The 17,139-nt window shown below is 44.6% G+C and overlaps 1 protein-coding gene across 1 annotated transcript in view; it reads left to right on the plus strand.

Annotated features, from left to right (window-relative positions):
- LOC126483893 (uncharacterized) overlaps window positions 1-17,139 on the plus strand; it is a 168,628-nt gene that overhangs the window by 66,488 nt on the left and 85,001 nt on the right. Inside the window, exon 2 of the mRNA XM_050107160.1 lies at window positions 12,367-12,551. Coding sequence (XP_049963117.1) covers window positions 12,528-12,551 — 24 coding nt within the window. The 5' untranslated portion in view covers window positions 12,367-12,527. The remainder of the gene's footprint in view (window positions 1-12,366; window positions 12,552-17,139) is intronic.

Below are 17,139 nucleotides of genomic sequence, written 5' to 3' on the forward strand. Positions count from 1 at the left end.
GTAATATTTTCAGTAATTTCCTAATTAGGCCCCTATGCATACAGAAAAGTATCAGAAGGTACGACTGTGGAGGGGTGAGGAGGGAGCTTCATGATCTATAGAACAAGTAGTAACGTAATGCAACTTCGATATGGCGAACGTTGCAGACGACACGAATCTGTAGGCATGCTCATGTTCCCTGTATAGGCCCGATCGCTAGCTACGTCAGCTCAGTAACTGATAGTAACGTGATTGGCTGCCGGGCGGGAGAGACGCTCCAATGGCAGTAGCCGTAGCCGACCTGGGCCCGGCAGCTCACACGCCTCGCCATCAGTCTCGACACAGCCTGTTCCGGCAGCGAAGTCTGAAACCCACAGCCGCCGTTATATCGATCGCTTTGTAAGCCAATAGCAGCTCTGTCCCTGGTTGAAATCAGACTGCGAGTATGAACAAATGTAATAAAAGATGTGATATCTCTATTGTTTTTCAGTTTGCAAACGTTTTCCCTTCCCGAATGTTGCATCGAACGGAAATAAATATTATCAATGCAGTCTTTTTTTTATGCCTGTCTTGCGCAATTGTAGTTTTACAAGTAATATGGGAGTTATTTGGTCTGGTACGAAAGTATAAAGTCTTAACTGGACCGGATGTTTTTCACTTTGAATAGACAGCTTCAGCGGTTACTGTAACTAACGTGATATTATTTACCTGTCGATTTAATGAGATCATAAGCGGTTCTCGTGTTTAAAATCACTTTCAGTACTCACGTCTTTTTGGCTCCCACATTGCTTCCACGCGTTCTTCGGCACACAGGCGCTCAAATCTTAACACACTGGACTGTACTAACGCACAACCTCGTCTCGTTTGCATATTTTATGTATTCACATTCACCTCGTGAACTTTGCTTTGAGAGCGCGGAGCGCGATCGCCTCTTGTTTCGTTTTTGTGGCTGTGGAAAGGTCCCAGAACCCCGAAAGCAGTCTGCTGTGAACAAGGGCGCCCGTACGATGCTTTGTTGGGGGGGGGGGGGGGGGGGGGGGGAAGGGGCTATGTATTATTTTTTATATTTTATAAGACGAAAGTCGGCTTGTAAATGGCATAAAAAACTTCGAGTTACGATCTTGTAAAAAAAACTGGTATCAATTTTTAAATCGTTTTCCTGAAGAAAAAAAAAAAAAAAACCTGACTCTGCCACCCCCCCCCCCCCCCCCACCCGCTTGTCCCTGTGTATAGGCGTCCTTGGCTGGCACAACCCAAACGCAGCAATTTGTGTTGTTATAACGGCAGCCTACTAAAGGGACGGTAATCCTAGTTTGGCTCCTGCTAATCTCAGAGCAGTTGTGCAAAATAACACAGAATGTCGAAGGGAGTCCATTACTTATCCTCGGATGTGAAGGCGTTACGATCTGTTTGCTGGCCCGTACGTTCCAAAGCTGTCCAATATCGGTCCACTGTCACATTCGAATGCCGCACAAACCCGGACAACCATCTGGCAAAATGGAGACCCACTATGAGGTCCCATTCAAACTCTGCCAGGTGCTGATAGCGCTGTCTCACAGGAGTTCGTGGCATCATCTTGTAGTTCATGTGGTCACTTAGCATATGACGCAATTCACGACCGTTTCATACGCCCCATCAAGCCTGACAACAACACCAATGACTATAATGCACTCTGCTTGCCTTTGTAACTGGCAGAGAAAATTGCGACTCTAATTATTTACACAGTTGCCGAACGGTGTGTCCTTGTACTACGTTACACTGGCACCTGACCATGTCTTCTGGACGCTTCACCTATTTTGTCCGGCCGAGTGTTTTCATGGTACGGGAGAAGCACTCCCTGAACGCAACGCGTGGGGAGTAGGTGGTGATTGTGGCTTTCTCGGGTAAAATAAAAAGTAATGCTAACTCTGATGATATACTTTTATTCCTTACGCTTTTGTCTTTAAGGAATTACTTTTGAACATCGGTCATCGGCGGGAATTCTCGAAGATCTCCTATTGGACCTGTAACAGTAATATTGTAGAAGTCCGTTTCCTATCAACATACAAACGGTAATTGAATAATATTAAGTTATAAAACAGTGGTGTCCTGTTGAAACAAATGTCAGATTCTTCGCCCACCAAATGCAAACAAAAGCGTGATCGAAAGTATCCGGACACCTGGCTAAAAATGACTTACAACTTCGTGGCGCCCTCCATCTGTAATGCTGGAATTCAATATGGTGTTGGCCTACCATTACCCTTGATGACAGCTTCCACTATCGCAGGTATACGTTCAATCAGGTGCTGGAAGGTTGCTTGGTGAATGGCAGCCCATTCTTCACGGAGTACTGCACTGAGGAGAGGTATCGATATCTGTCGGTGAGGCCAAGCACGAAGTCGGCGTTCCAAAACATCCCAAAGGTGTTCTATAGGATTCAGGTCAGGACTCTGTGTACGCCAGTCCCTTACAGGGATGTTATTGTCGTGTAACCACTCGGCCACAGGCCGTCCATAATGAGCAGGTGCTCGATCGTGTTGAAAGATTCAATCGCCATCACCGGATTCCTCTTCAACAGTGGGAAGCAAGAAGGTGCTTAAAACACCAATCTAGGCCTGTGCTGTGATATAATAATCAAGCTCCTTCCATGAAAAACACGACCATACCATAACACCACCGCCTCCGAATTTTACTGTTGCCACTACGCATTGGCAGATGACGTTCACCGGGCATTCGCCATACCCACACCCTGCCATCCGATCGCCACACTGTGTACCGTGATTCGTCACTCCACACAACGTTTTCCCAATGTGTCTTTTGGAATTTACCGGAGTGATGTGTGGCTTATGAGCAGCCACTCGACCGTGAAATCAAACTTTTCTCACCTCCCGCCTAACTGCCGTAGTACTTGCAGTGGATTCTGATACAGTCTGTAATTCCTTTGTGATGGTATGGATAGATGTCTGCCTATTAGACGGTATGGCCCTCTTCAACTGTCGGCGGTCTCTGTCAGTCAACAGACGAGGTTGGCCTGTCCGCTTTCGGGGCCGGCCGTTGTGGCCGTGCGGTTCTAGGCGCTTCAGTCTGGAAGCGCGTCACCGCTACGGTCGCAGTTTCGAATCCTGCCTCGGGTATGGATGTGGTGCCATTTCCTTAGGTTAGTTAGGTTTAAGTAGTTCTAAGTCTAGGGGACTGATGACCCCAGATGTTAAATCCCATAGTGCTTAGAGCCATTTGAACCATTTGAACGCTTTTGTGCTGTACGTGTCCCTTAACGATTCCACTTCACTATCACTTCTGGAACAGTGGACCTGTGGATTTTTAGGAGTGCGGAAATCTCCCGTACAGACGTATGACATAAGTGACACCCAATCACCTGACCACGTTAGAAGTCCGTTAGTTCCGCGGAGCGCCCTAGTCTGCTCTCTCACGATAGATAATGACTATTGAGGTCGATGATATGGAGTACCTGGCAGTAGGTGGCAGCACAATGCACACTGCGGGAAATGATTTTGCGTTTGGTGCGTAATACACCTCTTGTTGCAGTGTATGAAATTTAGCTAACATGTGGTATTTTTCTTTAGATCTGGGAGGGGATCTCTATCTGTCTCCGATCTCGAGAAAATGGATAATATGTAGTGCGTTCAGTCCCGATATAACGGCCACGAGAATGAAATATTTATAACATCCCTCGTATCTCCTAAACCGTCCGAGACATCAAAACCAGATTCTGGAGAATGATGGCATATATGAGTAATTATACTTTATTTTTTATCTTTGTCACTCCAGTGCATTTTTATTATTTTTTTTATTATTATTTTTTTAAAGGTTGAAATTGCTCTTAGCATTATGGGACTTAACTTCTGAGGTCATCAGTCCCCTAGAACTTAGAACTACTTAAAGCTAACTAACCTAAGGACATCACACACATCCATGCCCGAGGCAGGATTCGAACCTGCGACCGTAGCGGTCGCGCGGTTCCAGACTGTAGCGCCTAGAACAGCTCGGCCATTCTGGCCGGAGACTAATTTTTTAAGAGTTATTGACAACAAGTGAAGCAAGAGTTTCCTAGTACGAAAATAAACATGAAATTTCTTCTCTTATGTTACCGCAAACAGACACTATGAGGTTTTTCGTAAGCTATTGTGCTCCCGATTGCCAATTACTTGTTTAATGAGGCACTATGTTTAAGAATTCTGTCGCAATAGCTGCTGTGAGATGAGTTTGTGCAAATTACACTGTGTTTTGCAAAGGACGTAGAGTTAAACCTGTCAACGAGAGAAATGTGGCCGTTACTCATAAATGGCGCTGCTTCTTCAAATGAGAAAAAGTTAACAATTCACACAAAAATAAATTGCTAATTCTGTTGGAATTTTGGTTGAATCCCGTAACCCATCATATATTTGACAATGAAAGGCTTGGATGGAAACTTACCAAAAAAAGGACTTTATTCCTTTTTCTTGATCTGAGTAGGATAATGACTAGCGTTCGCTTCAGGCGGAATGATTGGCACATGCCAGATGCTGGTTACTCACTGCTTGCCAAACTGGCAATGCATGATCCGCGAATAAAATAGTTGTTACTGAGAAAAATAAACAATTGTTTTGTCACACAACACAATGATCAGTGTATTGTCAGCAGCGGGGTACAATGCGCGCAACAGGAATGCGGAAACCAGCCAAGTGTGCTTTGTGAGAGGAAGAGTTCAGTCTTTCGAAAAACATTGTCATGAAAGCAGATCTGCGTTTGTCAGCAATACATTTCAACAAATTAAATATATCAGATAAGCACACATTTCAGGATACTCATACTTTCTTGATAATACTGACCACTACTTCATTTGTATAGTCTGTTGCATAATTAGTTTATCAATGCTGATAGTGCATATTCAACCACTGAAACGCTTTTTATTGTCACGACGAGCCGATTAAAACGTCGTTGTTCGTGAGGGCTTCTCGACTGTTCCTAGCTTGTAATGGGAATGTGACGTCCACATGTACGTAGTATAATATCTCATATTCTATCCATATACAAATAATGATAGTGAAACTTACGTACTTCATATCTGGGACGCTTTATACTTGGACCACAAAGGTGCTGTACCTGTGGAAACTAAGCCTTTTCGACCTTTTGTAACAGATCGTGGAGATACGTCTGCATAACAGGCAGCAAGTACATATCCTTGTTATTTTTTCCTGCCTTGCTTCTAGATCACATGATTTTTTCCTGCCTTGCTTCTAAATCATATGATTTTATAATATCCCATACTTCCTTATTCAGTACCCTCACGCCGGCCGGTGTGGCCGTGCGGATCTAGGCGCTTCAGTCTGGAACCGCGTGACCGCTACGGTCGCAGGTTCGAATCCTGCCTCGTGATGACTGGGTGTTGTGTGATGTTCAAATGGCTCTGAGCACTATGGGACTTAACTTCTAAGGTCATCAGTCCCCTAGAACTTTGAACTACTTAAACCTAACTAACCTAAGGACACCACACACATCCATGCCCGAGGCAGGATTCGAACCTGCGACCGTAGCAGTCGCGCGGTTCCAGACTGTAGCGCCTTTAACCGCTTGGCCACTCCGGCCGGCCGTTGTGTGATGTCCTTAGGTTAGTTAGGTTTAAGTAGTTCTAAGTTCTAGGGGACTGATGACCACAGATGTTAAATCCCATAGTGCTCAGAGCCATTTGAACTACCCTCACGATGAATCATCTGTCCCTTCTTACGATCTGGAAACATTGTGAAGGCAGAAGGTATAATTCCAGTGGCTAATGGATCACCATTTATTGAGCTGTGCATTGTTCTTGACAAAAGAATAAATAAAACAAAAAAGTATACACATGTACAGGGTGTTTCAAAAATGACCGGTATATTTGAAACGGCAATAAAATCTAAACGAGCAGCGATAGAAATACACCGTTTGTTGCAATATGCTTGGGACAACAGTACATTTTCAGGCGGACAAACTTTCGAAATTACAGTAGTTACAATTTTCAACAACAGATGGCGCTGCAAGTGATGTGAAAGATATAGAAGACAACGCAGTCTGTGGGTGCGCTATTCTGTACGTCGTCTTTCTGCTGTAAGCGTGTGCTGATCACAACGTCCAAGTGTGCTGTGGACAACATGGTTTATTCCTTAGAACAGAGGATTTTTCTGGTGTTGGAATTCCACCGCCTAGAACACAGTGTTGTTGCAACAAGACGAAGTTTTCAACGGAGGTTTAATGTAACCAAAGGACCGAAAAGCGATACAATAAAGGATCTGTTTGAAAAATTTCAACGGACTGGGAACGTGACGGATGAATGTGCTGGAAAGGTAGGGCGACCGCGTACGGCAACCACAGAGGGCAACGCGCAGCTAGTGCAGCAGGTGATCCAACAGCGGCCTCGGGTTTCCGTTCGCCGTGTTGCAGCTGCGGTCCAAATGACGCCAACGTCCACGTATCGTCTCATGCGCCAGAGTTTACACCTCTATCCATACAAAATTCAAACGCGGCAACCCCTCAGCGCCGCTACCATTGCTGCACGAGAGACATTCGCTAACGATATAGTGCACAGGATTGATGACGGCGATATGCGTGTGGGCAGCATTTGGTTTACTGACGAAGCTTATTTTTACCTGGACGGCTTCGTCAATAAACAGAACTGGCGCATATGGGGAACCGAAAAGCCCCATGTTGCAGTCCCATCGTCCCTGCATCCTCAAAAAGTACTGGTCTGGGCCGCCATTTCTTCCAAAGGAATCATTGGCCCATTTTTCAGATCCGAAACGATTACTGCATCACGCTATCTGGACATTCTTCGTGAATTTGTGGCGGTACAAACTGCCTTAGACGACACTGCGAACACCTCGTGGTTTATGCAAGATGGTGCCCGGCCACATCGCACGGCCGACGTCTTTAATTTCATGAATGAATATTTCGATGATCGTGTGATTGCTTTGGGTTATCCGAAACATACAGGAGGCGGCGTGGATTGGCGTCCCTATTCGCCAGACATGAACCCCTGTGACTTCTTTCTGTGGGGACACTTGAAAGACCAGGTGTACCGCCAGAATCCAGAAACAATTGAACAGCTGAAGCAGTACATCTCATCTGCATGTGAAGCCATTCCGCCAGACACGTTGTCAAAGGTTTCGGGTAATTTCATTCAGAGACTACGCCATATTATTGCTACGCATGGTGGATATGTGGAAAATATCGTACTATAGAGTTTCCCAGACCGCAGCGCCATCCGTTGTTGAAAATTGTAACTACTGTAATTTCGAAAGTTTGTCCGCCTGAAAATGTACTGTTGTCCCAAGCATATTGCAACAAACGGTGTATTTCTATCGCTGCTCGTTTAGTTTTTATTGCCTTTTAAAATATACCGGTCATTTTTGAAACACCCTGTATGAAGCTGAAACTAATGTACTAATGGGAAGATATGGTGCGCTTAAACGGTGAAAACGAAAAACGAAACGCTACTCAGTGACAATAAAATTCAGTATACCGCAAGACAGATTTTTTGGATGGGCAATACTTCCACTGCCCATATGCGCCATGTCGAAGTGAGCACGTGGCAGGACTGCCTACCCCTTCCCCGCCTCACCCCTCCCTCAGTACTCGCGTGGTGCGCGGCCCTAGAAACTGTGCCACAACCACAACGCCGCGCAACCTGGTGCATGCGCGTGTCGCAACTTACGCGGTCACATTTGAAACTGTCAAGTTACAAAAAAGCGCGCTACGCCGAGCCGCGCCACACGGGCTATCACGTCTCAATTTGCGCCTAGCCTTGCCACGCCAGTACTGTGGGATGGGTGAGGCGGAAATCAGGAAGGCAGTCCTGCCGTGTGTTCACTCCGGCATGGCGCTTATGGGCAGAAGGAGTATAGCCCATCCGAAAAAAAGGCCTTTCTGTATATTGATTTTTATGATCACTGACAAGGGAACCTCCCCATCGCACCCCCCTCAGATTTAGTTATAAGTTGGCACAGTGGATAGGCCTTGAAAAACTGAACACAGATCAATCGAGAAAACAGGAAGAAGTTGTGTGGAACTATGAAAAAAATACGCAAAATATACAAACTGAGTAGTCCATGCGCAAGATAGGCAACATCAAGGATAGTGTGAGATCAGGAGCGCCGTGGTCCCGTGGTTCGCGTGAGTAGCTGCGGAACGAGAGGTCATTGGTTCAAGTCTTCCCTCGAGTGAAAAGTTTACTTTCTTTATTTTCGAAAAGTTCTGTCCGTTCGTTCATTGACATCTCTGTTCACTGTAATAAGTTTAGTGTCTATGTTTTGCGACCGCACCGCAAAACCGTGCGATTAGTAGACGAATGGACGTGCCTCTCCAATGGGAACCGAAAACATTTGATCGCAAGGTCATAGGTCAACCGATTCCTCCACAGGAAAACACGTCTGATATATTCCATACGACACTGGTGACGGCATGTGCGTCACATGACAGCAATATGTTGTCGACCCACCTAACTTGTACACCTGGCGAATGGGAGAAAAGATTCTTCTACCTTGCCCGATTTAGGTTTTCTTGTGGATGTGATAATCACTCCAAAAAAGTGATGAAAACATAAGAGTTTGTCACATAAACTGCAAAAAATGAATGCAACAGTTTCACAGTCGCACAGTTTCCCCCGTGCTCTGTCAAAACACATGTTTTTAACGTTTTCAAATTTTTCCGTGTATAGACCGTCAAACCCTGCATATGTCCAAGCAAATCTGAACATGTCCTGCAATTTTAGAGAGTGAAGTTGATTATGTGTGAGTGCCTGAACTTTGATAATTGTCTGAAAATAAAACATTAAATTTGTCACTCGAAGGAAGACTTGAACAAAGGACCTCTCGTTCCGCAGCTGCTCATGCTAACCACGGGATCACGGCACTCCTGAGCTCACATTATCCTTGATGTTGCCTATGTTGCGCATGGACTACTCAGTTTGTATATTTTGCTTATTTATTTCATAGCTCCACACAACTTCTTCCTGTTTTCTCGAGTGATCTGTGTTCAGTTTTTCAAGGCCTATCCACTGTGCCAACTTATAACTAAATCTGAGGAGGGTGCGATGGGGAGGTTCCCTTGTGAGTAGTTTTAGCGCTCCATCTCTTTTCATTGGTATATACTAATTTTCAGTTACACATATCTGTACAGTTCTTTTGTGTTGTTTATTCTTTTGTCAAGAACAATGCAAAGTTCAGGAACTGGTGAGCCATTAACCACTGGGTTTATATATTCTGCCTCCACAATGTTTTTGATCGTAAGAAGAGACAGACGATTCATCGTGAGGGTAGTGAATAAGGAAGTAAGGAATATTATAAAATCACATGATTTAGAAGCAAGGCAGGAAAATAAAACAAGGTTATCTACTTGCTGCCCCTGTTACGCAAACGTATCTCTACGATCTGTCGCAGAAAGTCGAAAAGGCATAATTTTCACAGATATGATCCCTTTGTGCTTCTGGTAATAAGCGTCTAAGATAGAAGTCCCGATACATAAGTTTCACAGTCATTGCTAGGATATGGATGAAATAAGAGACTCTATATTATGTACATGTGGACATCAGATTTCCACTGCAGGCTAGAAACAGTCGAAAAGCAGACACAAATAACTGTTTTAATTGGCTCGCCGTGATGAGAAAAGGCATTTCAATTGTTGCACGCACATTATCAGTATTATTAAATTAGTTATACAACAGCCTACACAAAGGAATAAAATAATCGACCTTATTACGAAAGTAGGAATATCCTGGAAGAGTGTGGTGATTAGCTATACAGGGTGAGTCAGGAGGAAAGGTACATGCTTTGAGACGCGATAGTATTAGTGATTCTGAACAGAAAACTTCAAATTGACATATGCCCTATTACGAATGGTTTCCGAGATAGAACACATTTAATATCACTATTCTACGTTCTTCTTTAACAACTCGAAAACCGCACACTCTAACGAAAAAGTACACATTAAACTAAATTAAATTTGCTACAAAAAAGGTCCTATCTATTTTTCGTGTAGGACTAACAGTTGGCGCGAAGAGAACGCGAGAATATTGAAAATCTCGCGCGACGCTCGTGCACTGTAGCTTAGGTACTTTCTGTAGGACATATTGAGGTAGTTTTCCGACTTGATAGACCACTGGAGTCCTGTATCAAAATGTCCTCTATACTACTGCGGTACGTTGTAAACAATGACTATGAATAATACGGAAAATAAATAGAAATGTACATTAAAAGTTCAAATGGCTCAGATGGCTCTAAGCACTATGGGACTTAACATCTGAGGTCATCAGTCCCCTCGAACTTAGAACCACTTAAACCTAACTAACCTAAGGACATCACACACATCCATGCCCGAGGCAGGATTCGAACCTGCGACCGTAGCGGTCGTGCGGTTCCAGACTGTAGCGCCTTTAACCGCTCGGCCACTCCGGCGCGTAGCGTCTTACCAAAATGTGTATACCACAATAAGTATGACCATTAGAGAGATGATGGGCGCTTCGCCATGAAGCTGACATATAACGCTACAAGCAAGGTAAAAATGAAATATTTTTACTGAATAGAAACCCCCCTCCTCTCCCTCCGCCCCATCACACTGTTCAGCGGCTAATAAACTTTAGAATGAAATAGAATTTTCTTTAAGCTCTATTATTTCTAAAATGACGAAAGATGAATTGTAGTTAGTTTTTGTGTTTTATTAAGCCACCGACTAGCGATTCAGTAATACGATTGGTACTGATTGTGTCTAACGAGCTCTATTATATTTGAGTGTTTCTCAGTCACTACAGATCATAAATTATGTTCCCAATCCATTCAGTCCCGTGTTTTTATTTTAACTGTTATCGTGATCAAAAGTCTATTTCCACATCTGTAACTCTTGAATGGCACATTTCTTTTCAGAGCGCGCGCACTTGTGTGCGTGTTTTTTCAATGAATGCCGGCCGCTGTGGCCGAGCGCTTCTAGGCGCTTCAGTCTGGAGCCGCGCGACCGCTACGGTCGCAGGTTCGAATCCTATCTCGGACGTGGATGTGTGTGATGTCCTTAGGTTAATTAGGTTTAAGTAGTTCTAAGTTCTAGGGGACTGATGACCTCAGATGTTAAGTCCCACAGTGCTCAGAGCCATTTTTTACAATGAATAATGTAGCAGTTCCCGGTGCATCGGGACTGCCACTACATATCCTTCTCGGATAAGAATGCTGATTATCCACAGTGTGGGTGGACACTTGTCACAGAACATGCTTCCTCTGCACCGCTGCTCTCCCTAGCGACAGCTGCTTCACTTACAACCCCATTTCAAGTCAACCAAGTTAAAATGTGTGCTCCATCCTGTTTTTAAATCACTTGACTGTTAAACTCTTTACTTCCACGCTGACAGAAACTGAAAGACTTCAGGGTGTTAATGCTTTGTGTCTGGTCACGATAATAATAGTGATGATGTTGATGATTGTGGTGTCACCGCCAGACACCACACTTGCTAGGTGGTAGCTTTTAAATCGGCCGCTGTCCGTTAGTATACGTCGGACCCGCGTGTCGCCACTGTCAGTGATTGCAGACCGAGCGCCGCCAACGGCAGGTCTAGAGAGACTTCCTAGCACTCGCCCCAGTTGTACAGCCGACTTTGCTAGCGATGGTTCACTGACAAATTACGCTCTCATTTGCCGAGACGATAGTTAGCATAGCCTTCAGCTACGTCATTTGCTACGACCTAGCAAGGCGCCATTATCATTTGCTGTTTATCTTCTGATACATGTACCGTCAGACCGATGTTTACCAATTATGAGTTAAAGTTAAGTATTCCAGTAGTTACTTACGTTCTTTGCTACTATAAATTCCCTTACCTGTTCCAGACCTCACGCCAGCCTACGTGAGCTTAAACGCGTGCCTTTCGGCTACCCGTCATTGTGGATTGGCTGTCTTGCCAGTCCACAACAATGATAACATTAATAGTGTGTACATCATTGTAGTAGCCCTTATGTAGTTGCTGCTGTGTCATTCTCTCAATTGATCCATTTACCGGTTTCGAAGTGAGTAATGAAGTAATTTCTGGTCTGTTGCATGATATATCTACAACTTGTAGGAGACATTTTCAGCACAGGCCTATATCCAGCGTTTGTTATGTATAGGCTCCTATGTCTCGTTTTTACGGTCGTCGATGTATGGTAGAAAGCACAAAGTATGTGTGTACTTGGTGGAGCATATGAGGATTCTGTAGCCTCTACCGCATAGTGTCACGCATTAAAGCAAGTGATTGAAAAAAGTAATTATTAATAAGTTACGTAATCAGTATCGTCTTTTTTTAAAAAAAAAAAAAAAAAGATATAGCTCCACGACTGAAACACAGTCAAACCCATTTCGTTTTCACCCCTCAGGAAATTTGATTTTACCCTCTAAGCCAGAGCGTGACGTGACCGCTGTCCACAGGTTCCGGGCTGGCGTGCTGGTGCGCGACAGGGAGGGGCCGTTCGGGTCGGTGGCTGTGCCATGCCGGGCGCTGCGGCTTTCGCCTGGGGCTCTGACCATGATGTGGCGGCGCCCTCGTCACTGAGCTGTCCTCCCAGGGCGGTGGATGGCAGACCGTCGCCATGTCGCCCGCCGCCGTTCAAGAGGTAAGTCAGATTGTCATCAGTCTCACTCCTGCTGTGTTCCTGTTGCTCTGCTCATCGACGGTGACTTTCGTAAGATGCAGCGACACAGCAGCGCGCCGTTTCAATGACGATCTGCCGGCATCTCCCATTACCCAAAGACGGTATTAACAGATGTTTTTGCAGATGAGGCAGTTGTGAAGTAGTGTCTGAAAAAACTGCACAAATATCCCTGCCAGATTTTGATAAGATTAACCGCTGTAGCTGTTGTAAATCCTTTATTAAAGGCACGACCGGTTTAGTTACATAATTTGGTGCAAATCTGAATAAAAAGAAGAAAGAGATCGTAAACAACATTATCCAAAGACGATAAAACAGTGATGAAAAATCTTCAGAAGACAGAATACTTACGTTAAGTGGTCACATTACTTTTACAGTCCGATCACAACATTTCTTTAAAATTTGGGAAATTTCGAAAGAGCAATGGTCGTGGATTAAAAACGCAGCATGAAACTGCGCCCTTACGAGCAAATGGGATGAGAGAAAAGATTATAAAACGCACCAGAAAGAGGGGTTGGGGAATGAGGAAGACAAAGTGTAAACAGTAGCTGAGCTGAAACCGCGCCGGTACGGAACGCTGCGACTGCCGTACAGGGACTGACTGGGTATCGAAACATAGGCCCCCAGCGAATCAGCACACTCGCAAGCGTGAATAACAAGCAATAAACTTTAAGAAAATGGTTGGGAACCGGGCGTGCAAAAATAAACATATTAATAAGAACAGCAACTGTCAAGTGAATCACTCGTAGGTGTAGGGATAAAAGCTAGAACCTGTTGTAGGCTGCTTATAAACATAGCGTTTAGACTTAAAACATCTTAAAGTTTTGTTACAATTTTTATTTTTTTTAAAAAATCGGTCAAAAGGGGAATGGGCCCAGTAAAAGCGCCAAGGAAGAGGAGGTGAGGGGGAGAGATCGGAGCCGGCCGGGCTGGCCGAGCGGTTCTAGGCGCTACAGTCTGGAACCACGCGACCGCTACGGGCGCAGGTTCGAATCCTGCCTCGGACGTGGATGTGTGTGATGTCCTTAGGTTAGTTATGTTTAATTAGTTCTAAGTTGTAGGGCACTGACGACCTCAGATGTTAAGTCCCATAGTCCTCAGAGCCATTTGAACCATTTTTGAAGAGATCGTATGCTTTTTGCGAAATTTCCTAAATTTTAAAAAAAGAGTAGGGGTAGTACTGTAAAAGCGGCGTGACCACTTAATAAATTATTCATCTTCCGAACATTTTTTATCACTGACTTTGCGTAATATTGTTTACGGCCTCTTTCTTCTTTTTATTCAGGTTTGCACCTAATGATGATGAGGTCCCATACTCCGAGGAGCGTAGGGGACGATGCGGGAGACCCGCACCTCCGTACTAGACAAGTTCCTAGGGGAGGTGGTTTGCCATTGTCTTTCTCCGACCGTAATGGGGATGAATGATGATGATGAAGACGACACAACGACGCCCAGTCATCTCGAGATGACCCTGCCGCGAATCGAACCCAGGACCCCGTGCTTGAGAAGCGAGAACGCTACCACGAGCTGCGGACTGCACCTAATTATACAATTTAAAATTACGAAACGGGCCGTGCCTTTGATAAAGGTTTTACAACAGCTACAGCGGTTTTTATTCAATATGCAAAAGTCTGTCTGTGGACGCCCGTCCAATAAGCTGTTCTATTGGTATCCTGTGACTGCAACGACAATGAAACGAATTTAGAATCGTTCGATTCATAGAAATATCTGGTTGTAACAGCTTGTACAGATGTGAAATGCAGTGATCTCATAGGCTTAGTCATAGGCAAATCAGGTGGCAGATTCCAGTTCATTGGTAGAACACTGGGAAATGCAACCGGTCTATAAAGGCAACTGCATTCACAGCTGTTGGCTGACTCGTCCTGGACTGTTGCTCTAGTGCGTGGGACCCGGATCGAAAAGGACTAACAGGGGATGTTGAACGTATTCGAAGAAGGGCAGCACGAATGATCACAGGTTGGTTTGAGCCACGGGAGCGCGTTGCCGACTTGCTGAAAATTTAACTGTCAGATGCTTGATAATATTGTCGCAGAAGAAGCCGAGTAGCGCAGTTGCCGTAGTATAGTGGTCATGATGCTGGATTGTTGCATAGTGGGTCGTGACTTCGAATCTCACCTGAACTGAAACAATTTAATTCCTATATTCGGTTCGAGTACATTCTGGGAGTATCCACAAATGGCAAGAATCATTTTACTGGAATGTTCTGTAGCTGTATATGCAGGGTGAGTCGCGTAAGACGTAACACCCCCATTTTCTGGGGGCGATTGCACGTATCGGCATTCGGTTTCGGGCGAATCATAGACGACTATGGGGCACATACTTTGGTACATGCACAATAATCACAACCTTTATATTGACCGAGATAATGAGGCAAGTACATGTTTCTTAAATGGGACGGTATACTTTTTTTACCATCATTCGATCGCTCTGGAAAAGACGGGTATAGTGATGTAACGCATGTTGCTATTGTGATTCAAACTTTGCTTAAAAGACTCTGGGAAATATTGTACGACTGAAGGTCGAGGCGGTGGGAAGCGGCTGCAGACCTTAAACACGCCTCGCGCCACCCTCAGGCCGAGTTGCCGCGCTCTATGCAGCATGCACTGCCTACGCTACGTAGGTAAATCCTCATCCGCCCTCTTTTAAGCAAAGTTCGAATCACAATAGAAACATGCGTTACATCACTATACGCGTCTTTTCCAGAGCGTTCGAATGATGGTAAAAAAGTACAGCGTCCCATTTAAAAAACATGTACTTGCCTCATTATCTCGGTCAATATAAACCTTGTGGTTATTGTGCATGTACCAACGTATGTGCCCCATAGTCCGCTATGATTCGCCGAAAACGGCATGCCGATACATGCAATCGCCCCCGGAATAAAGGGGGTGTTACGTCTTACGCGACTCACCCTGTATACAGTATGTGTTCTGGCAACACCGACTCGAAGGAAGGCCTCGGCGCTTGTTGGTGACGTCACGTCAGCTAGGCACGGCGAACGCCAGGTCTGCTGCTGCAGGCAGAAGCGCCTGGGCGTGCTTATCACAATAAATCTCTTATTTTTGGACAAAATATTTGGTATTGTTTCGGATTCTGCAGTTTTATTTAGATGAAAGATTTTCTTACTATCGTAAAGCTACAAATGAAGATCATAGTTCTGTATTACTGCATCCTGTCGAAACAAACGTAGATCAATATGAGATGATGCTTGGCCCCATTGCAAGCTTCATAAATTTTACATTCAAGTAACTGTATTTACTTGATCCATTTTGCTATCGAAACTTACCCCAACCCCCTTACAATTACCTCGTTTCTTTTATTTTCGCTTGACATCGTCAATGGACATGTGAACTAATTTACATGTGTAAATATCCAACTGTTGCTAGTCATTAGATTACAGTCGTTTCCAACGAAAGGAATTCTAAACAGGAAACAAAATAGCTTCATACATCGCAAACAGTGCTGAGCTTAAACTTTTTTAAACACGCACATTAGAAAAGATAAATATTTCCCTCTTGCAACTGAAAGGAGAAACTTTATAAGATAAAAAAATTTTATTTGATAAAACAAGGATCTCTCTTTTGCCTCGTCTTCTGTCACCCACCCCCAACGTGTACAATCGCAAGATATTTCATTAACATTCAGTGCTCACCACCCCATAGTCAACCAAGATACCTGAAGAAGAGCACCAATATGTTCAGTTTCTTGTAAAAACAACCCAGTACAAACGCAACTTCCTCAGATTTACAAATAAGGATTGACATACAAAAACAACTTCATGGTCCAGCAGCAACAGAATTCGTGCTTCTCTACCTTAACAGGTGGAAATTTAAGTTCAGGAGTAGACTATTTGTTAAGAAGTGTAATGAATTGCATAATTCAATGCGCAATTGATTGCAGAAATCTCTCAGAACAATGTGTGTTGATCAACTACCGCCAATAGTTTCACATTTTGCTGTGTCAGAGAGGAAGACACCACTATTATGAGTATGCCTGCAGCAGCAGACCTGGCGTTCGCCGTGCCTAGCTGACGTGACGTCACGAACAAGCGCCGAGGCCTTCCTTTGAGTCGTTGTTGGTTCTGGCCGGAGGCTGTTCGCTCTGCTCTCTTGTATGCGCAAGTGCTGAATAAACCTTCGTTCAGTGAAGTTCGTCATTCATCTACTTCCACCTTCCGCTACGTGACATTCTGGTGGAGGCGCCGGGTAAGAATAAACATACACACCAGGTATCCTATGATAGCCTTCGTGTAAGGGGCAGTCAAATGAAAACGACAGACCATATAACAAGCATGGCGCTGACGTTGGTAACGGAGGTAGGTGTGATCAGGAAGGAACAGCGCGAACTTTTACCGCTGTACAATTTATCTTTTAGGCCCGTTTCACACTGGGACACTGGTGACCGTCAGCACCAGCGACAGTCACCGATAGAGATACATTCGTTTGAACTGGAGCATTCACACCGGGACACTACACCAGCTCACCGAGCCACCGTGACCCAGCAGTGACTTACCGTCGCCACATGCGACTGACAC

This window comes from Schistocerca serialis, chromosome 6 (assembly GCF_023864345.2).
Source record: "Schistocerca serialis cubense isolate TAMUIC-IGC-003099 chromosome 6, iqSchSeri2.2, whole genome shotgun sequence".
Taxonomy (NCBI): Eukaryota; Metazoa; Arthropoda; class Insecta; order Orthoptera; family Acrididae; genus Schistocerca; species Schistocerca serialis.